The sequence below is a fragment of the Mandrillus leucophaeus genome, unplaced genomic scaffold (assembly GCF_000951045.1).
Source record: "Mandrillus leucophaeus isolate KB7577 unplaced genomic scaffold, Mleu.le_1.0 Scaffold282, whole genome shotgun sequence".
Classification (NCBI taxonomy): domain Eukaryota; kingdom Metazoa; phylum Chordata; class Mammalia; order Primates; family Cercopithecidae; genus Mandrillus; species Mandrillus leucophaeus.
The window spans coordinates 552,753-576,031 of record NW_012102943.1 but is presented as its reverse complement, the minus strand read 5'-3'; the positions used below and the strand labels follow the sequence as shown (position 1 = coordinate 576,031).

General features: G+C 45.4%; 1 protein-coding gene across 1 annotated transcript in view; it reads right to left on the bottom strand.

Moving 5' to 3' along the window:
- Positions 1 to 23,279, bottom strand: part of FAT2 (FAT atypical cadherin 2) — a 71,434-nt gene that overhangs the window by 8,665 nt on the left and 39,490 nt on the right. The window contains exons 12-19 of the mRNA XM_011985299.1: positions 21,649 to 21,882; positions 18,896 to 19,279; positions 16,497 to 16,711; positions 15,305 to 15,442; positions 14,544 to 14,687; positions 13,066 to 13,263; positions 8,624 to 9,434; positions 4,983 to 5,128 (exon numbers count right to left, since the gene is read on the bottom strand). Coding sequence (XP_011840689.1) covers positions 4,983 to 5,128; positions 8,624 to 9,434; positions 13,066 to 13,263; positions 14,544 to 14,687; positions 15,305 to 15,442; positions 16,497 to 16,711; positions 18,896 to 19,279; positions 21,649 to 21,882 — 2,270 coding nt within the window. The remainder of the gene's footprint in view (positions 1 to 4,982; positions 5,129 to 8,623; positions 9,435 to 13,065; positions 13,264 to 14,543; positions 14,688 to 15,304; positions 15,443 to 16,496; positions 16,712 to 18,895; positions 19,280 to 21,648; positions 21,883 to 23,279) is intronic.

The following is a 23,279-nucleotide window of genomic DNA, read 5'->3' as shown; positions in this document are numbered from 1 at the left end:
TTGCAAAGCATAAAAGCCCTCAAAGTGTTTTTGTGTTGATGGTCTCCTTTGCTTTCACCACACCCCATGGGATGGTCTGGGTAGGGGGTGACATCTCCATTCACAGATGAGGAAACTGAAGCCCAGAGATGCTTTGCTGATCAAGACCCTGTATTTTGGATGCTTCTTCACAGGCCTGTCTAGAGTTCCACACTTGTGAATACTGGCCTTCAGGGATTTGAAAAACCTCTCTCCCACTCCCACTTCCTTAGTCAATAGCTTAGCAGTTCTCAAAGTAGGTCCCCAAGACCTTTTCAGGGGAGCCACAAGGGTAAAGTATTTTTATAGTAATCCTAGGAGTTGATTTGCTTTTGTTTTCTCACAAGTATACAACAGAGTTTTGCCGACACATGTTGTCACAACTGATGAATGCAAAAGTAAATATGAGAAGCTAGCTATCTTCTATTAAGCCAGACAAAAGAGAGGCTTGCAAAAATGTAAAACAATGCCACTTTTCCTTTTTCTTTTGGAAAGTAATTATTTTTCATAAAAGTGTATAATTAAAGACATACACTCATATGTTGACTGCAGCACTTTTCACAATAGCAAAGACATGGAATCAACCTAGATGCTCAACAACAGTGGGCTGGATAAATAAAATACACCATGGACTACTATACAGCCATAAAAAAGAATGAAATTATGTCCTTTGCAGCAACATGGATGGAGCTGACGGCCATTATCCTAAGCAAACTAACACAGGAACAGAAAATCAAATACCACATGTTCTCACTTATAAGTGGGAGCTAAATGCTGAGTACACATGGACAGAAAGAAGGGAACAATAGACACCAGGGCCTACTTGAGGACAGAGGGTGGGAGGAGGGTAAGGACCAAAGAACTACCTATCAGGTACTCTGCTTATTCCCCGGGTGATGAAGTAATATGTACCCCAATCCCCTATGACACATCAGTGACCCATATAACAAACCTGCGTATGTACCCCTGAACCTAAACAAAAATTGGAAGAAAAAATTAATTAACTAATTATGGTATTTATGTTAACATGTGAGTTTCTTATTATTTATAAATAAATTAATACATATTTTTAAATGTCTCAGTTTTAATTTCTAATACTGAAAATGTTGATAGTTATAACCCATATAAACAAAACTTCCCTGGCATCCTCAATAATTTTTAAGAGTGTAAAAAGTCCTGAAATCAAAACATGTGAGAACCACTGGGTTAAAACATTTTCTTTCACTTCATTCCCAAGAGGTAGGACTGCCTGTGGCCAAATACTTTTCTGGTCACTTTGGGCTACGTAGAGTTTTCTCTGTTGAAATTTGAAGATCTAACCCAGTGTTTCTTATACATTGGTCATCTGTACACCACCTCTCAGATTTTTGCCCTGGTTGAATACTACCTATACCTTTATTTACTTAAAAAGGAGACACTATTATTAGGGTAAGTAGAAAACCAACACACTTGCCATTAAGAAATGGGAATAACAAAAATGAATACAACTCAAGTAAAATATTGCAATGAAATCATTTCTTTTTATCTGTCTGGGACCACAAATCTGTTGATCCCACTGTCTTTTCATTGTCTCCCACCTCTGTAATGTCTTCATTCCTCTCCTTATCCAGCTTAAGTTCCATAGTCAGTCATCCTAACTACTCCCTTCACACACTCTTGACCTGTCTCTTTCTTACTTCATAGAACTCACTTGGTAAACCCACAACTGTGGAAAAAGCTGACTCTCCACCTGCTCTATACAGACATGGAGCAGAACATGGCTGGAAAAAAACATGCAGCTTTGCTCACCAGCCTCTCTTTAATTTCATGACCATGGCTCTCAAATGAGCCTTTAATGATGCCCGGCAATCACACTCCCTTCCTGAGTCCATTCATTCTTCCAGATGATGGTTTTCACTACATCTCTCTCCTGAGATCCCTAATGCCTCTCTCCTCATCCCCACTCTCAGCTGATCATCTCACATCCTACTGAAGTCATCAGATGGCGGAACCTGCAGACACTTTCACCATCACATCTATCCACCTTAGCTAAAGCCAGTCTCTCCATTTATGCACTAGATTCCACCTCCTCACCTCCTCAAGGCTCTACTGATTCTCCTTCCTCTTTCCTACATCTTTATTCATTCACCACTGAATCATTCCACAGCATACAAAAACATGCTGTTGTTGCTCTAATCTTTACTGTCAAAAATATACCTTCTTTACAAATGATAATCTTTATTTTTTTAAAAAAGATTGTCTTCACCTCAGTTTTCCAGCCAGATATTTTCCTTCTTTGCTCTCCCTTTTCAGCAAAATTTCACCCCAACCCACCATACACGGAAACCACTGGTGTCAGGGGATTCAATGATCTCTGTGTTGCCAAATCACTTCCCATCTTACTGGCCTCTCAGCAGCAGATCACCCAGCAGATCACCCAGCAGATCACTCCTTCCTTCTTGATACATGTTCTTCACTTGGCATCCTGCATACAATATTCCCTGGGTTTTCCTCCAGTATCACCAGTTACTCATGTTCAGTCTCCTTTGTTGAATCCCCTCTTCCCCCAGACCTGCTAATGTTGGACGGTCTCAAGGAGTAATCCTTGGCCTACTCTCTCTTCAATCTACACTGCGTGGTGATCTCCTCCCATCTCATGACTTTCAGTACCATGTATGCGCTGAAGACTCCCAGATCTCCATCTCTAGCATAGACCCTTCACAACATTAGGCTTGTCTTTCCAGATCCACTTGGAGGTCTAATGGGCATCTGAAACTTACACATCCAAAATTGCACCCTGATCTCCCCTCCCGAAACCTTGTATTCACCCATGCCCTTCGCCAGACGTGCTGGCACAAACTCCATTCTGAGCACAATGGAGGCATTAGAAGGAGGCATTCCAGTTGCCCAGGCCAAAATCTCACCACTTGCCTTCTCTCCCACCCTTCATTCAATTCACTGGGAAATCCTGTTGGCTTTGCCTTCAAAATCTTTGCAGAATCTATCTTCTTTCCAGTTCCTTTGTCATCAACCTGGTCTAAACCACCATCCTGTCTTATCCAAATTATTTCAGTGGCCTCCCGACTGGGTCTCTCTGCTCCTATCTTTGTTTCTCTAAAGCTGATTCTCAACGAAGAAGCCTTGATGACGCTTTTAAAATAGATCATTGCAATTATCTACTCAAAACCTTCTAATGCCTCCATTGTGCTCAGAATAAAAGCCAAAGTACTTACAATGTCCTACAAGACCTTTATAGATGTGCCCCATCCCATTATGTCTCTGACCAACTCCTCTTCCTACTGTTCCCTTTACTCACTTCACTGGAGCCAGGTAGAACTCCAAGCCATTGCTTAAACATGCTAAGCATTCTCTTGCCAAAAGGCTTTTGCATTGCTATTCCCTCTACCTAGAATGTTGTTCCTTCCAGATGTCCATAGAGCTAACTTTCCCATCCTCTCCAAATTATTGCTCAATTATTATCTCAATGAAAGCTTCCCTGGCCACCTTATTTAAAATTGTAAAATTGTAACTCTGGCTGGGCATGGTGTTTCATTCCTGTAATCCCAGCACTTTGGGAGGCCAAGGTGGGTGGATCCCTTGAGGCCAGGAGTTCGAGACTAGCCTGGCGAATGTGGTGAAACCTCATCTCTGCTAAAGATACAAAAGAAAAAAACTAGTGAACGTGGTTGCGCACACCTACTAGTAGTAATCCCAGCTACTCCGGAGACTGAGACACCAGAAGCACCTGAACCCAGGAGGCAGAGGTTGCAGTGAGCCGAGATCATGCCACTGCCCTCCAGCGTGGGCGAGAGCGTGAAATTCTGTCTCAATAAATAAATAAATAAATAAATAAATAAATAAATAAATAAAAATTGCAACTCTCCTCACCCCTGATGCCCCTCCAGTTTTTCCTTTTTGCTCATAATACTTATCAAATTTGAATGAATTCTATAATTTTCTGAGCTATTATTATGTTTATGTTGATTGTCAGTCTCTCCCCCATAGAATGAAAGCTTTAAAAGGGATTTCTGTCTTTTTCACTGATGAGACCCAAGCACCTAGAACAGTTCCTGTCACATAGTAGATGCTCAATAAATCTGTATTGAATGAATTAAAATCTAGTGGCCAAAGTTGGCTTTCTCTTTGTTGAAATGGTAGGTTGGGACCGAGCACAGTGGTTCATTGGTTCATGCCTGTAATCCTAGCACTTTGGGATGCCGAGGAGGCGGATCACCTGAGGTCAGGAGTTCGAGATCAGCCTGGCCAACATGGCAAAACCCCATCTCTACTAAAAAAATACAAAAAACAGCCAGGCATGGTGGCATGTACCTGTAATCCTCTACTTGGGAAGCCGAGGCAGGAGAATCGCTTGAACCTTGGAGGTGGAAGTTGCAGTGATCCGAAATCACACCACTGCACTCCAGTCTGGGCGACAGAGAGAGACTCTGTCTCAAAAAAAAAAAAAAAAGAAAAAGAAATGGTAGATTGGCACATGTGATAGAGGTGTTAAAATCAGACAGGCAGACTGTGACCTTCTACGTGACATAATCCAAATAACTGAATGATTATTACAAAGGAAATTTATTTTTCTTCCATGTGATTCCATGTGACTTCATGCTGGGTTTATCATCTTGAACACCCCCAGTGGTAGGCAATCCCCCCGTCCGTGGGAAACACTGGCCTATTACTCAGCAAAAATGGTAACGTCACCAGGGCTAGGTGACCTCGTCCATCTCAATTTCTATCTTACCTCCCAGAGTAAGCAGCCCCATTGTGGTTGTCCTTGGATGTATATCTCCCGGTTGGGTGGCTGTGACCATCCAGGACAGGACAGTCATGTGGCCCAACAGTCACACCCAGAATCCCTGAAAACTGTGCACGGATTTCTTTGGCAGAAATGGGCTTCCTGACATTCCTCATGTTGCACCCCCACCTCCTCAGCCTGGCACACCCACGTAAAATCTCTCAGGCTGGTAGTGCCTTACCTTCAGGGAGATGGAAGCTGTTTCATTGGTGAATAGGAGAATGGCCTGTGGCTGGAGTGTTTTCAGATAGAAACGGATGTGCCAGTTCCGAGCCGCTGGGGCCCTGTACCGCACGTAGCTCTGACCACTGAACCTTGCAGCAGTACCTGAGAAAGCAACCAAAGCTGTCACCTCTACTTGAAGTGGTCCCCACTGAGCCCTTGGACTGACTTTGTCTTATTTAATCGTTGGGTGGCAGACAGAATCATTGCTCATATTTTATACGAAGAAACTAGGCTGGGTGTGGGGCGTGCCGTACCTTTCCAGTCTCACACACAGAGCCAGACAGGAGCCTTCACCCTACCTTTTGTTGGCTGCAGGGACCCCTGCCTTAGGTGCTAGTCTGAGTCAAGAAGTATTAACTTAAACCATTAAGAAAGTAAAAGTCATCCAGGTGCGGTAGCTCATGCCTATAATCCCAGCACTTTGGGAGGCTGCGGCGGAAGGATCACCAGAACCCAGAAGTTCGAGACCAGCCTGGGCAACGGAGCAAGACCTCATCTCTAAAAAATAAAATAAAAATAAAAATAGCCAGGCATGGCGCCACATGCCTGTAACTCCAATTACTTGGAATTACATTCTCTCAGCTGAGGCAGGAGTATCACTTGAGCCCAGGAAGTCAAGGCTGTAGTGAGCCATGATCTTGCCACTGTATTCCAGCCTGGGTGACAGAGAGAGACCGTGTCTCTAATAATAATAATAATAATAATAATAGTAATTTTAAAAAGAAAGTAAAAATCAGGCCAGAAATGTAATGAATCAACTGTGTGAAAATCAAAATTTTTATTCTACATAGTTTCCATGTTATTTCTGGCATTGGGAATCTACATTGGGAATATAGATTTTGCATGTGGGTGTGATTTTAGACCCACAAAGGTTTTTGCCTCAGGATATTTCCTTGTATCAGCAGGAGTTAATCATTTAGGAGGTCAAGAGCCACTCTATGATAAAGAGAGGGGGGCAGTGATAGACTGTATGGCCAAAAGTTTTGTAAAGTCTGGCATCCTCCATCCCACCTTAGCAATGGCTAATGCACAGTTGCATAGTATGGAGTAAACTTGAGTTTCTTAAGATTCTTTGACTGTGGGACACTCTTATGTGGACCACTCTTGGGAATAGCATTCTATTGAACCCCCTTTGGGAAGCACTGCCCTCCCCAGATTTTTTAAAAATCCACCCTCCTCAGAAGTGAGTCCAGCTATTAAATCCCCAAAACCTCAGTGTAAATAAGCTTGTCAGTTGTCAGGGGAGAGGATGAGCGGTCCACCCTCTAGATACCTAGCAAAGAGGAATTGTTGAAGAGAGAGAACAAAAGTCAAAAGAAGGAGAAGGAAGAACCAGAAAAGATGAGGCACAAGGGATTATAATACAGAGATTCCAGCTAGACGCAGTGGCTCACACCTGTAATCCCAGAACTTTGGAAGGCCAAGATGGGGGATCACCTGAGGTCAGGAGTTCAAGACCAGCCTGGTCAACATGGTGAAACCCCGTCTCTACTAAAAATACAAAAATTACCCAGGCATGGTGGTACTCGCCTGTAATTCTAGCTACTCAGGAGGCTGAGGCAGGAGACTTGCTTGAACCCAGGAGGCGGAAGTTGCAGTGAGCCGAGATCATACCACTGCACTCCAGCCTGAATGATAGAGCGAGACTTCATCTCAAAAACAAAAACAAAAATCCAAAGAAGTCCGAAATTCCCTGACACTTGCAATTCCATTGTAGTAGGTACTTACTGGATGGGATATTGAAGACGATCTAGATCAGAAATTCCCACCCCTAGCTGGATATCAGGATCAGCTGGAGAATCTTTATGACACAGAATCCTAAGTTCTCCTCTCAGAGAGTCTGATTCAGTAGTTCTGGGTGGCACGTGGAAATATGTATTTTAAAAATCTTACCATCGTGGGTGTAACTGGAAGGGGGCCCAAGGGAGGCTTCTGAGATGGTGGTCATATTCTTTCCTTGATCTGGGTACTGGCTACACAGATATATTTGCTTTATAAAAATTATTTGAGGTGTGTACTTATGATACATGAATTAGTTTCCTATATGTTTTATATTTCACTAAAATGTTAAAAAATAAAAAAAAAACCTCTTTTCAAGTGATTCTGGTGATCCTTGAGTTTATTCAGTATTTCTTCAACTTAAGCCCTTGCACCTGCTGCTTCAGAATTAAATGCCAATTCTAGGACTCACTCAGAACCTTCTAAATAAAAACCTCTGGAGGTGACACCCAGGAGCATGTCTCTTTAAAATCACGCTCTCCAGAAGACTTTGCAAAATCTTGAATTTTAGAACCCCTGCTGTCTGATGCCAGGTGGCTGAGATAGACCCTTCAGCCTTCTTGGCTTTCCCTGCAGCAGGCTCTGGGGCAAGAAACACAGAGAAGGAAATCCTCTCCCTGAGAGAGAGAAGCCCACCCAGCCTAAATCGAGTGGTCCCTGGACAAAGTCCACAAATCTTCTGAGAAATTATATCCCTAATGCCAGGCGGCTGGACCCATAAGGGGCAGGCCAGGCCAGGCCAGGCAGGAGCGCTGGTGAGCTGAAAGTCATGTCACTTTCCTTTAGCCAAGACTCCTGAGCTGCTCCCTTGGGCTTAATGCCAGGGGTGCTGGGTGAGTCTTGGAGTGCCTGAAGAGCTTAGTGAAGAGTTCAGGCTTTAGAGTGGGACACACAGATATTCGAATAACCAGGCCTTCACTGGAAGCTGTACAGTTTCAGGCAAATGAAATCTCATATCTCAGTTTCAACTGCAGATGGGGCTAACGACCCTGCCTGGTAGGGCTGTGGTGCCAATTAGTTTAGGTGACATCTACACAGAGCGTGACGTACAGCAGGCTCCTTAGAGCAACAACTGCTACCATGGGAATGACAGTCACCATTGATCTGGGGTTTATTATGGGCCAGCCACGGGTTAAGTGCTTTTATAACTATTAGGTAACTTCCGCCCCCCACCCCAACCCAACTCCAGGAGGCAGATGTATTTATTTTCACTACTTTATAGATGGGAAACTAAAAAGCTCAGAGGGTTTTAACAACACACCCAATGTTACACAGCTAGTGACTGATGGAGCTAGGGTTTGAACCTGAGCTGTCTGAGCTGCCTTGAGCTTACAACCACCAGACTATGGTAATAATAGTAGCAGTATTAGTAACTCACATGTATTGAGCACTTTCTATATGTCAGGCACTGTTCTAAGTAAGCACTTGATACATAGAACTGATATAATTCCTATAGCAGCCCAGCTCAAAGTCACAGAGAGGTTAATTTTCCTAAAGTCCCCTGGTTAGTAAGTGGTAGAGCTGGGATTTTAACCCATGAGGACTGAAGCCACAGCCTATGCTCTTAGCCATGATGTTAAACTGCATATTGTAGTCTTACTGTTATTTTCTAAATCTTGAAAGGGAGCTGAGAATTGGGTATTATTCCATAACTAGATTTTGTGAGGCCACTAACTGTCTTATGGTGATCAGTGGCCTTTGGGCTTATTAAAACTTCCCTGAACTCTCCCACAGAGCCTCAGTGGAATCTCCATGCTTGGAGTCAGGTGGGCTGAGCCCAGCAGTGCTGCTTGTCCCTAGGGAAGACACGGTACTTACCATTGCAGGAGCAGCTCCTGTGCAGGTGGTGCCGTGGGGTCAGGATGCTAAGCCTGGCGGTGCTATATGTTGGCCCAACCTTGGGGTCCAGATGCACTGTGTTATGGCAGATTTGACTCTGGCAGGTTGGCCCCTGGCAGGGCACCACGGGCATAGCTGACCGCATCTGAACCCCTACTGAATGCTCCATCTCCTTGGCTGAGTGAGTGATGATGGATGCCAGCTCCTGGAACTCGTAGAAAGTTCCAGAATGCCCCTCAAAGACCAGGAGCACGTCCACCCCATCCACAGCCTCTGCAGGCTGAAGGCTGGCCAAGTGAATGTTAGCCCGTTTGATGTCCAGCTTATGGCTGAGGAACCTCTGCAGGTTCCGCCAGTGGTCACTCACCAGCTCCTCGGGGGTGAGCTGGTAGAAGCCCATCCACATGGCCTGCTGCAGAGCCTCCCGCCCCGCATGCCACACGTACACGTGGACCCCAGCAGTCGTGGTGAAGGTCCCATCGCTGACTGTGACGTTGAACGAGTAGCGGCCACGAGGCAGGCCCTGGGCGGCGATAATCTTGCCATCGGGCGCACCCACTGAGAAGTGCCTGCCCAGGGTCTCCTCTTCTGCCAGGCTATAGGTCAGCATGTCTTGGGGGTCTCGGTCTGTGGCATGGATCTTACCCACCATGCCACCCTGGAACTCCTCCTCCCCGACAGTGATGAAGATCTCCAGTGGGAGAGCAGAGGGTGCATAGTGGCTCTGCTCTGTGACATGGACACGGACAGACGTCGAAGACGAGAGGGGAGGGATGCCACTGTCTGACGCCTGTGGGCAAAACAAACACTGCTGTCACCCAACAGAACGGCAGTGCTCTCGGGCCTGACTGAGGCTGGGCCTCCCTGTGGAGCTACGTTTCTCTGCCCCACACCCAACTTGAGGGCTGGCTCAGTGCGTTGTCACATTTAGGAAAAAAAAAAAAATCGAACTCCAAAAACACTGACATGTAATAAAGATTTTCTGAAGGTTTTGTAGAGATTGAAGGAGGGAGTTACATCCTATACCATGCAGTAAAACAATGCAGTTTCCTCGTCTGACATCTCTCTGAGCCTCTTCCTAAATCTCTCCAGCCATAGACTTGGGCTAACTTCCTCATGAACTTTCTCATTCTGTCTCTGTCCTCAATTGTGCTGTCAGATGTCTCAGCGATTCTGATGCACCATGCACCCTGCTCAGCCTAAGAAAATTCTCCCTGGGATACCCTTTTGCTATGCGGTTGGAGTAGGAGTCGGGATTTGTTCTTCTAGTCAGTCAACAAAGTCTCCTGCTGTGGCCAGGAGAAAAGAGATAATAAATAAGTTACCAAATAACTTGGATAAAGTGCTGTGAAGGAAATAAACAGAGACCTAACTTGGATCAGGTAGAAGGGAAGAAGTCTCTGTGGAGTGACATTTGAGTCCTGAGGAATGAGAAGAAGAGGTGACAGACAGAGGGAACAGCAAGTGTAAAGTCCTGGGGTAGGAATGCAGGCGGTATGTTCAACAGCACAGTCGGGGCCACTGGTGCTGGAGCAAGTGGGCAGGGAAGCAGGCCTGGCCTCACTGCTGGGCTGGCGCATGCAGGGTTGCAGTTTATGTCAGAACTGTGAAAAGCTGTGAGGGTGACAGGACCTCACTTAAGTAGGAAAAAGAATGTAAATCATAAATGCATTTTCCTTTCATGTTTCACCACACATCCCTGCAACTTCCTGCCTGACTTAGAAAAGACAAGCTTGCCTTTCTCTCCTCAGTGATGTTATCACTTCCTCAGCTGTCAACAAGGGTCTCCACAATTTTCCCTGTAGTGATATCTTGTTTACCTGCACTCCAACACTTTCAATGTACAAGAAAGTTGTAAGATTACACCTACTGCTGGAAGTCATGCAAACACTGAAGAGATATCAATAGCAACAACAATAATTAACTACTACTAATTACAATGTATAGCTAACACTAGTTACAACAATACTACTACTACTACTGATTATGTATAATACAGAGCTAACATTGAGTACAAACCATGTGCTAGCCATTATCATAGCTTATCTTTCTTATGAGATAGGTACTATCAAGTCACCCATCCTACAAAAAATATAACTGAGGCTCAAAGAGGTGAAGTAACTTGCCCAAGGTCATACAGCAGGTAAGGCCTGAGCAGAATCTAAATGCCTATCTGTGTCCATAGCCTGTGTTTTTCTTGGCTGGCCCCTGGTGCCTCCCAGTGCATGGAAGTGGAAATATGGGACAAATGCAATTGATGGTGATGATGCCAGTCATTATCAAGCTCCTGTCTAGGCAGGGCGTGTGCCTGGGTCTTAGAAAACAGAGGTCAGGAAGCCGTTCTCTGTCATCTCTCCCTAGGCAATCACATCCATGCTCTTGACTTTAAGGGCCATCTACCTATCCTCTGAGCTGCCAACTCCATTTCCCAGCTGCTCATTGGACACCTCTGCTTGGACGTCACAAACAACTGGGAAATAATGTGCAAAACAGAGCTTCGGTTTAGCCCATAAACCTGTCCTGCCTTCCCGTCTGGGCCTTTCCAGTCTCATAAATGCACTACCACCCAAGTCTTCACAGAAGCCAGCAATTTAGAAATCATCCCTGAATCTTCTCTTTTCTTTCTATCCCTACATCCACTCCACCAACTCCTATCAATTTACATACAAAATCTGTCCCAGATCTGTCCACTTCCTGCATCTTCTCCATCACCCCTTGGTCTCAGTCCCACTATCTCCAGCTTGGATGACTTCTCATTTGTCTCCCTCACGCACTCTATAGAGCTTGAAAAATGAGCTTCCTGAGACACAAAAAGGATCCCTTTTCCATCTGAAACCCTTCAACCACCTCTCATTGTACTTAGATTAGAATCTAAAAGTGTTACCAAGGCTTATACTTAGAAGATTGGCTGCCCTGGTTTGTCAAGGATGGTCTTGATTTTTACCTGTTGTAAATCAGCTATTACCAAGTATTATTTTTAGTGCCTGTTTTGGACTGTATGTTTGTGTCCCCTCAAAATTCATATGTTAAAATCTAATTCCCAGTGTAACAGTATTTGGAGGTGGAGCCCTTGTATATGGGATTAGGGCCCTTATAAGAAGGGCCATGTGAGCATACAATGAGAAGCCAGCAGTCTGCCATCCAGAAGAGGGCGCTCACCAGAACCTGGCCATGCTGGCACCCCGATCTTGGACTTCCAGCCTCCAGAACTGTGGGAAATACATTTCTGTCCTTTAAGCCACCCAACCTGTGGTATTCTGTTGTAGCAGCCCAAATGGACTAAGTCAGTGCTTCTCTCACTCTCAAAAGGTCACAGTTTGGACCTCAGATAATACAGTCATCCAAGCCACAAGGCCCACACGATCTACCCAACCTATCTCCTCAGCCTCATTCCCACCCCTGCTCATGATGTTCTGAGCACCTCAGGCCACTTCAGGCTCTTTCCCAACTCATGTTGCTCTTCCTGCCTGGAAGACTCTCCTGCCCACTTTTCACATGGTTGGCAGCTCAGCTCTCTGCTCAAATGTCACCTCCTGGGGGCAGCCTCCCTCTGAATGTGTGTCCCCTGTCTTATGAGTCTCTCATCACTTTACTTCCTTATCATCATTTGTAAGGATGTTACTTCTTTATCTGTCTATTGTTTATCTCCATGATTACAATTGAAAGCCCCTGGAGACAGGAACCATTCCCTCCTTTCCCTCTGCTATGTTCCTAGCAGCTTGCAAAGGGCCTCGCATGTCATAGATGCTCAATAAGTACTTGTTGAGAGATGGACTGACTGACTGAAAGAATGAATACATCATTCCCAGCCCATAAGTTCACAGAATAGTAGGGTCCACTGGACTTGAGATTTAGGGAAGGGATTTGGGGAAACAAAGTGAGGGAGAGATATCGGACCACCATCTTGGCCACTGTTCTTTAGCAATTCCTATGCAACCCATAACACTGTCACCAGAATCCCCTGCACATGTGCATACAATATCTGACTTGAGCCCCAAGCCGGTTCTCTGAGGTAGGTTGTTTTAGCTCCTGAGGTTCAGAGAGCTGTTCTGGCTCAGCTCTAGGAGCTACAGTCAGAGGGTGTTTTGCCCAGGCACAGAGCAAGGATTAAGAATTTGGACTCTGGGGTCAGAGTGCTTGGGTTTGAAGCAACCCACCTTTGCCACTTATTACCAGTACTACTTTAAGCCAGTCACTTAAATCCTCTGTGTTCCTCAGTTTCCTCATCTGTAAAGTAGGGTGGTAACCATACCTGCCCTGAGTGTTGTGAGGCTTTAGTCCTGAGAAGCACCTAGCCCAGTGCCTGATGCATCCTAAGTGCTTTGTACATTTTTCCCCTAATGATAGGAGCACTGGTGGGGCTTTTGCCAGCATCTTTACTGTCCCCATGGTGACCACGAGAAGCCTAGCACAGCTCTCACCTGGATCTGAAGCTGATACCATTCCTGGGCCCTCCTGCTTAGGCCCTCAGCAGTCACCAGCCATCCATCCGGGGTCACTCGGAAGGCAGAGCCATCGTTCCCCTTGGTGATTCGAAATGAGTAGGGAGGGCCATTCTCTGGAGAGTCTGGGTCACTCAGGATCAGCTGCAGGACTTTGCTGCCAATGGGGGAGTTCTCCTGAGACCAAGAGTGACAGGAAAGCAAAGAGCAGAATGAGTCCCAGTCCTTCGTTTTGCACCTGTCTGGGTCCATCATCTGGAATGAGTCCTCAGTACTCTGACTGCTTGTAGATGATGCCTGGACATCAAGCTGCTGCTCATTCATTCTGCCTGCCTTTGAGGTAGTTGTTGACTGTCCTGTCTTGACCAGGAGCTCCCCAAGGGCAGTGTTGGGTCTTAGAAACACAGCCCATTGGGGCAGGAAGGATCCTTAGAGACCAAAGGTTAAACCCTTTATTCTGTAGAGAGATGACTTGCCCAACATCACACACTGCTGAATCATGTATTTAAATTAGTTATTACCTGGGTTACATAAGGGAATGTTGTGACTTGCAAAGCCAATTGAACACTTATAAATGATTTCTTCCTTAGAGGACCTGCATGCAATATGCATCTGATAAGCACACTTAAAGATGACTAGGAATTTAATTAAGAAAAACCAGATTCCCTGAGTGTCATTTTAGACTTTGTTGTATAGCATGGGAATTTAGTATACTATAACACAATAGTTGCTAACTGTTTAGCCTCACAATATTATCTACAAACAGAATCTAATGGGCAGAAACTGATCATTGCCTATCCAACAGACATTCTCTGTTCCTTTCTTATAAAATCCTGCTTTTGTTCAGATGTGGACTGGCGATGTTCTCAGAAAAGATATTTTTAGTCAGGTAACTTGTTATTTGCAGCCAAAGCATCCTAACCCATACCCATAATATATAAAACAGGTAAAAGTGGAACAGCCCTAGCTAATGCACAGTGGGACCTAGAACTCTGCCTTTTTATTCACTCCCTCACCTCCCTCGCCACTTATGACCCTGAAAATTACTCATAGAATCCCAAGGCCCTCTCCAAATCCTATTTGCAAACCATTAGTAGGGAATAGCTTGGGTTCTGGAAACAAGTAATAACAAAAAAAATGGGGTTAAATCCCAAGTTTGCCACATTCTAGGTATGACGTGTTTTTATACCCTCAATCTTCTAAGTCCATAAAATGGGTACTACCTACTTCAGGCTGTTATGAGTCTCAAATGAGGTAATGGATACGAAAGTGCCTAACACAGTGCCTGATTTCTTTTATTTCCATAATGCCCTCCAGCAGTCTATGTTGCCTCTGGGGACATCAGTGGCAAGGTCACAGCCATTGTTCATGTGGACTAATACCACTGAGGAGCATCTTCTGCTAGGAGGGAAATGAAGGGAGGAAGGGCTCAGGGTGCCTTGGAAGCTCAAGCTTACCTGGACAGTGGTGCTGTAGTTGAGCTGGAAGAATCTCGGTGGGTTATCATTGACATCAGCCACTTGGATAGCGATGTCTGTGTCCTCATGCAGTGCAGGCTGCCCACTGTCTGTGGCTCGGAGCTTCAGGGAATAACTAGAGGCCTGTTGCAAAATGCCCAGTGCAGGTTAGCAATGAGGTAGTTGTCCCTCACTTCTGCCCCCTGAGTCATCACAAATATTTTCAGAAAAATAAGATGGAGACACTTTCCTATGTCCACCCCCACTGCCCACCCATAGCATTTTAGGGCTTAGGTTCTGGAGTCAGACAGAAATAGGTGTGATTCCCTACTCAATCATTTGCTACCAATGAGACCTTGGGAAAGTGAATGAATTTATGTGAGGATAATGTCAGGATGCACTTCCTTAAATTATTTTGAGGATCAAATGGCATAAATCCTTATAAAACATTTAGGAAAGTGTCTGGCATACAGTAGATGCTCAAATAATGTGGCTATTTTATAATGATCTAACGATCCCTGCTCAATTGTGAGAAGCCACCTGAGCTCCTCTGGGGAAGGTTATGGGGTCACTCAGGCCCTCTCCTGCCTCTGGCCTCACAGTCCACAGAGGCCCCACAGAGAAAACAAGTGAGAGACATTCTGGGCAGGTCTGAGGAAGTTTCAGGATGGGGTCTTGACTGCGATTCATCTTCTGGACCTGCAGTGGGACTGTGTCTCTGCTCTGATGAGCTCAGGGTACGCCCCTCCCACACGACTCACCTGTTCCCAGTCCAGGGCCTTGGCCACCTGTAGCTCCCCCTTCTTGGGGTGAATGGTGAAGTGCCCAAGCTGGTTCCCTCCTATCAGGCTATAGGTAATGTCACTATTTAGGGGTCCATCTTCATCAGTCGCTGATACCTGCAGTGGGGGACGGGGATTGTGAAGGGAGGGACAGGAATCTTGACTCCTGGGAGTGTAGGGGGAAACGGATATGTCCCTGCCCCAGTGACTGCCTTTGGGCTAGCAGTGCCGGGATCACAGTCATTCCTGCCGAGGTAATCTCTTCACTTACATCCTCGTGTGGACTTCAGCATGCCATGGTTTATTCATTCACTCACCATTCACTTTTGCTAATAGCATGCTAGGCCCTGCCCTAGAATGTGAGGAATGCGCTAAAATGAATATGCCTGCAGGAAGTTTAATGCCTAATTTTATGGGTAATTCTAATTTGGGGTAAAGTATGATCAACCTTATGAGAGCACAGAGCACACAGTGATACATTACACTGGGGATATTAGGAAAGGATTCATGAAGCCCTGAAGGATCAGGAGGGCTTTTGGGGCTGGAGCAGGCATTCCAGGCAGAGGAAATACTGTGAGCCCAGAGTGTGGAAGTGCAGATGATGTTTGGGGGAAAGGTAGATATTCCTGTGTGGTTGGAGCATAGGATGTACCATAGTAGGGAGTGGAGGGAGAGACTGGAAGGTGGGATGAAGAGTGTGGGAGTGTGGGTGGACAGAATTGGGTTTCACTCCATTGAGTGAGGGAGCTATTGCATATTTAAATGCGAAGAGGTATTATTTGATGTCCCCTCAGTCCCTGCTGTCATTGACAGCTGTCATTCCATGTCATCCGCTATGGCCAGGCCCTTCCCAGGCTTGGGAGCCTCTGGCAGTCCTCTGGGGTCTGTCTCTTTTCTCTCTTCTCCTAACAAACCTCACCTATCCCATGCCCTATTGCATCATCTCTGATCTTATCACATGGCTCTGAGACATTCTCTCAGGAGAGATAGTTTGGCCAAGCATGGTTTGGCCATACTCAAATCTCACATAAACCTCTGACAAGTCAGAGTCAAATCTGCAGTGTGTTAACTTAATAAACTGATCCATGCTCATAGATGGCTGTGTGTAGGGGTGAGATAAGAACCCACCCCAGAGTTCATCCCCACAAAGAGCAAGGTGGCAGATCCTTACCGTAAGGATGACGTCACCCACAAGGGCATTCTCTAAGACCCTTGTGCTGTATGGATCTTGGGGGAATTGGGGCCGGTGTTCATTGACATCAGTGATGTTGACCACGACTGTGGTCACGTCACTGAGGGAAGAGGAGCTCTTCCGGCTGCACTCAATGGACAGGAAGTACTTGGGGCTTGTCTCAAAGTCCAGGCTCGCGTTGACATACAGGATCCCTGAAGAAACAAGAGGTGACAGGAGGAATGAGGCAGTTGGGCCCTCAAAGGCACAGGACTGAGGGTCTGAGCCCAGCCCTAGGAGAGGCAGCTCAACAGGGTTAGGCAAGGCGAGTGTCCTCTGTCATCTCCCCGTCCATCTCCCTTTGCTATCCCCTTGACTCCCTTCCCCATCATCTCTCTCATTTTCCTTATTATTATTCCAACAGCTGTATTTCCCTCACTTACTTCTGTAATATTTGATTTAAATCTCATTTAAATGTGTGATGCTAAATTTATCTCATTGAGACCTATAAGAACCCTGTGGGGCAGGAACAATTATGATTCCCATTTTCTAGGTCAGTCCATTGACCTAGATGCTCTAATAGGCAAGTGACTTGTCCAACCTCACCCAACTAGTAAATGACAGACCTTAGGTCATAAAATGAGATTCATAATACTCAAAGTTGCCAACAAATTGTTAGGGCATAGGTTATTATTCTGAAAACTGGAAAAAAGAAATAAAAGAACAAGGATTTATTCTGCCTTTCCTGGCTAACCAAATGGTTAATGGTGGACACTCTGCTTTTTGTTTTATTTTATTTTTCCTTCAACAGCATCACTTGCCAATGAACAACTTTTTATAATTCAGTCAGAAAATAATGAGGAGTAATAGGATTAGAAAATCACCATTTTACAGCCCTTAATGAAAAGGTATATCTATCTAGGAAATGATCAGCAAAGGCTGCCAAAACCATTAGAAGAAAGGCTGATGAAGAAGTCTATAATGGACTTACATACCCAAATTATAACTATATATTTATATATAATGGATCAGGTTGACAACACCTGAACTTACCATCTATCTTAACACCAGAAAAAAAAAAAAAAAGCCAGTTAGCCCTTATGTCCCTCCAGACATGATGCAAACAGCATAGCATTATCTGTGAATCACTGTGTTGACCAAGCACTGTCAACTAAACCTGATCAAGGCCTTTGATCCAAATGTCATTCCTGGGAAATACAAGGACCCAAGGGATAGGCTATATGACACTATAAGGAGCCAACCAATCCAAACGATGGAAAATTCTATCAGACACATGACTCAAATGTTTCATTAAATAAATGGCAGGGGGAAATAAAGAGGAAGAAGAAAATGTTAGATATTTAAGGACACTTAAAATCTTGCATATCAACCAAATTCAATGTGTAGACGTTTTGGGGATACTAACAAACCAACTTCAAAAAGACATTGACGAGAATCTGAAAAATGGCCTGGTGATATTAAGAAATTGTTATCTTCTAGGTGTGATAAGGTATTGTGGTTTTGTTTAGAAAAAGACTTCTTATTATACAAAGATACACACTGAAGTCCTTACAAATGAAATGACACTGTGTCTGGGATTGGATGGATGTGGGGGCTGAAGGGTAAAGAGGAAACTGGGCTGGCCTCTGCTGATGGTTACTGAAGCTGGGTGGTAGGAACATGGGGCCCATTGCACTATTCTATTTTTTTAATATGTTCAAAATCTCCATAGTAAATTTTTAAAAATATTGCTCAATGATAAGGCAGCTGTTTGGGGAGGTAGAGAGCACCATTCCAGGGGAGCCATGGGGAGGAATCTGCGTGAGACACAGGTTGACCTGGGTAGTCTCTGAGGCCCTTCGCGGAGTTTCTGTGAGCCTTAGATTCTTCTGTGGCTAGTAGGAAAGAAGAGAGAAGGTTTCCTAGTTCTTTCTCTCTTCATGAGAATAAGAGAAAATTAAGGGGTGCCAGGATGCTTGGAGCGGATGTGGGGATCCAGGAGGGAAGCAGGCAGCCTTGTCCAGGGTTGCTTAAGCCCCAGATTCCAGCAAGGGCTTCCTGCCTCTGCAGCCAAGCCTTTTCTGCCTCCTGCGCTGGGCCTGAGCTGAGACCATGAAGCCGCTAACTGTGGGAGGAGACTTCATTGAGGGTCCTGGACACAGAGACCTGGCTGGGGACGTGGGAGGGTCCCCTTTAAGGGAGGCTCCCACATAAGCTGGCCCCCCGGGCGGAAGGAGGGACCTGGTACTCGGAGAGAAGCAGAAGAGAGGGGAGAAACGACCAGAGGAGGCCTGCTCTGGGAGGCGCAGCACAGGGCAGATACGCACACAGGGGAGGAACACAGCGCTCCCAGAAACCCTGTAGGCGATGCTTCCGGGTTTGGTGGATCAGGCTCTCACCTGTGCGAGCATCCAGGCGGAACCGGCCTTGCTCGTTCCCGCTGACCATACGGTAGCCGGTCTTCTCTGCGCCCGGGCGAGTGAGGGTGGCCAGCTGCAGCACCTCCGTGCCAGGTGGGGCGTCCTCAGGCACCTGCACGCTGTGCTCGGTGTTCAGGAACACAGGAAGGTAGTCTTCTAGGCCCACCACCGAGACCGTGACGGTGCCCAGTGTGGACAGCGATATTGGGGTGCCCAGGTCGGAGGCACGGACCGTGAGCTCCAGTGGTGCCTGGGGCCTGACCTGCAGCGGCTTTTCCAGGCGGATCACCCCAGTGGTGGCGTCGATGGAGAAGTGGCCTTCGGCTGAATCCGGCAGAGAGTAAACTACCTGGGCATTGGCGCCTGGCAGGGAGACCAAGGGTGTGAGTCACACTGAGGGCGCCCCCTCTGGCTCTGCCCGCAGCAAACCCTGCAGCTACAGGAGGGGCTGAGGAGTGGGCTCCCATGAAGGCTGACAAGCTGGCTCGGGTATGTGAGGAGTTAGGATCTCTCCAGCAGGGGTCTTGACTGGGGCAGGGAGACCTAAGGCCTCACTAAAAGGTTTTTGGGGGAACCTAATCTGCAAATCTATCAAACTATCGGAAAATATTATGTGGGGATTAGGGTCTAATATCAGTTTATTAATGAAAAAGTGCAGATAAAACCACCCATAGAGAGTTCCTTGACTGAGATGGAACAGCTCTGTAGCTTGATTGTGGTGCTGGTTACAAGAATCTAAATGGAATAATATTGCATAGAACTAAGTGTGTGTGTACACAGACACACACACACACACACACAAATGAGTTCATATAGAAACTGGTGAAATCTCAGTAACAAGGCTGTAGTCTAGTTACCAACAATGGACCAATGTCAATTTTCCAGTTTTGATATTATCCTGCTGCTATGTAAGATGCTCCCATTAGGGAAGCTGTATGTAGCGTGCACACAGTCCCCACCAGTCCTATTTTTGCAACTTCCTATGGAGTCTATAATTACATCAACATAAAAAGTTAAGAAAACACCCATGGAAGTTCTTAGTAAATCAAAACACACAGTGTTTCTCCAGCTTTGTCTCCAATTCTGTTATTTTCTTTGGTTAAGTACCAGATGAAGCAGCTGGCCATAGTGTATGAAAAACACCAACATTTAAGGCTCAGCTGTGAGGTCCTGCCCCAGTGAGATGAACACAGGCCCTCAGCCTAAGGGTCTCACATCTCCCACACACGTGGAACACACACTTCTCTGGTGGAATGGTGACAGGAGTTGCCTCTGAGAAGAGTTGAATTTATATCCATTAAATGCACATGCCATGCAACTTCCCCATATAGGCACTTATATGAAGAAACCATAATTTTTCTAGAGACAGAGAGATGCTGGTCAAGCCACACCTGGATTATTTAGTTGAAATATTTGGGTTGGAATAACCATTTTGGAAAGATTAATGGTAAATTGATGTAAGGCCACTCTAGGAGCCATCTAGGAGATCTGTGTGATTGTGGAGGGCAGGATCAGGACTGACAGATGTCCCACTTGATAATGGCCTGAAGAACCATAGAAGGAAAGGGCTGCTTAGGACATAGGGAGCATCCTGTCCCTGGAGGTGTGTAAGCAGTGGCTAAGGGAGCACTCACAGAGCCCTGCAGCCATTAGATGGAGAGGTAGATAAGATGGCTTATAGGTCACTCCAGCTCTGATGTATTCCTGATCTCTCCTATCAAACCCATTTCTGCATCTCAAGCAAGTCTATTCCACTTCCACTTGTTACCTCCAACACACATGCACACACACACACACAACACATACACACACATTTCCCAGGTCCAGCTACCCTGCCTTTCTGTTGACTGTTTGCCCTCTCTAGAACCCTTTCATCCCTCGAATATCTCACCTCCTTCAATGCCAAGCTAAAACTCACTTTCTCTAGGAAACCTTAATTTTACCCTGCTGGTGTCAAACAGAGCAGGGTGTTTTGATCCCACTTTTATCAACATCATTTTCCTGTGTTGACCTGGCTACTCTGATGCTGACAGCATTTTTTTTAACCCTACCTGCATTATAAAATTTGACTTAGGAAAATTGGACAGCTTTTATATATACATATATATATATCTCATATTAATGAGTTATATATATGTATGTATACACACACGTACGTATATACAATCAGAATAGAACACTTTGTGGTAGCAGAAGCTGTAATTGGTACAATATGGAACAAATATGTTTGAATGAATGCAATTTACCTTGTAAATTTTAAAAGAAAAAGAATTAACTCCGATGAAAATAGTGGCATCAGAGTTAAAATGTAAAATATTGAAAATGATTCAACTTCACTGTTTAGAAAATTGATCAAGGAATGTAATGGGTTTACTGGGGTTGGTGCCCAAATTCCTTTCCAAATTAATCAGAATTAAATAATTCTGATTGGTATATTTCTGATTAAATGTTTGTACTTAAAAATGCCTTTGTGGTTAAATGGCAGTATTGAAAAGTCCCCAGGTCTAAGTGGAAGGGGAGAAACAATAAGGTTGAAATACCTTTTTCCTGCTTCAAAACATTGCTAAAATCATTTGTCATATAGCACTTAGGTGTGTAGTTTGAGGATAAATACTTTTTACTTTTAAGTGTCCACAGACTCAACAAGGAGGCACAGCCCTTACCAGTCTTAGAGAGACACAAAGGGGACCCAGGAGATCATTGGAAATGGCCTCAATCCTTCTCAGACTCACCTTGGTCGGGATCCCGGGCAAATACTACAGCCACAGGGGTCTTCACTGTGGTGTTGTCAAAGACAGCCACAGTACAGTGGCTGGGGAAGAACCGTGGGGCATTGTCATTCACATCCTCCACATGGAGGGTGATGTCTGCCTGGCACGATCGGCCACCTCCATCCGTTGCCTTGGCAACAAGGTTGAACACATCCTTCCTTTCTCGGTCCAGGGCTGTGAGTGTGGTCAGCTCCCCTGGCCAGAGAAATGACAAAAGTTGAGCTTTCTCTGGGGAAATATTATCCAAGCATGTGCCCTCTAGATATCTACAGGAGACAAACGCGGCCACACAGAGTTTTGTTCGCAGCAAGCGGGGGTCAATACAGTCAGGAAAGCAGCTAAGCCTATATTCCCCCACACCCATTCACCTCCCTGATTCTCCCAAACACACTTCATCACATTGCCAGTTTAAGATCATCACCAACAAGCTAAAAATAGGTATATTCTTAAAGGCCAATTAGGCAATTTCTAACAATATATAAAATGCATTTTTCCTTTGGTTCATAATTCCACTTCTAGGAATATATATATTCTAGAGAATAATCAACCCAACGATAAAAATCTATGTATAAGGATATTCTCTGCAGCACTGTTTATAATAGCAACATACTGAAATCATCCTATATGTCTTTCAAAAAGGGACTGGTTAAGTATATTATGATTTAGCCACACAGTAAAATACCATGTATGATGTTATATGTATCTTGGTTTTCATGCGTCGCTTCTGCCTATAACTCCCACAGCCCTTGTTACACAGTCTTTTGTTATAATGTTGGGTTTGTTAGGCCTCAGGAAGCATGATGTCTCTGACCTTCTCCTGCTCTCCTTTCACCTGCTCCAAGGCAAGACTCCCATCTTTCCCCCCTTTTCTGATTGTGGGTTTTAAGACTCTCCCCAGAGAGGGTCCTGCCTTATACCCTGGGGCAAATAATGCTGACATCATGAGGCTCCCATAACAACCCAAGAGGACTGGGTTCCGAGAGCTTCCACATAGCTGAACACATGGCAGTTCCTGGAGGGTGGTGCGCCCAGGGAGGACATCGGAGCCCCTTTCCTCATATCTCACCCTACACCTCTCTTCACCTGTATCCTTTGCAATATCCTTTATAATAAACCAGTAAACACAAGTGTTTTTCTGAGTTCTGTGAGCTGTCCCAACAAATTAATCAAACCCAAAGAAGGAGTCTTGGGAGCCCCAACTTGAAGCCAGTTGGTCAGACATTCTGGAGGCCTGGACTTGCAACCGGTGTCTGGGTAAGAGGGTACAGTCTTGTGGACAGAGCCCTCAACCCGTGGGATCTGACACTCTCTCCAGGTAGAGAGTGTCAGAATTGACTTAGAGGACGCGTGAGTGGTCTCCGCTGCTTGTTGTATGGGGAAAACCCACACACATTTGGCCACAGAATTCTTCTATGTTGATGATTGTTTTGGTGTGAGAGCAGAGGAAAAACCTGGTTTGAGAGAGGTTTTTCCAAAACACCATAAAACCAAAAGTGGCCAGGCGCGGTGGCTCACGCCTGTAATCCCAGCACTTTGGGAGGCCGAGGTGGGCGGATCACGAGGTCAGGAGATCAAGACCATCCTGGCTAACA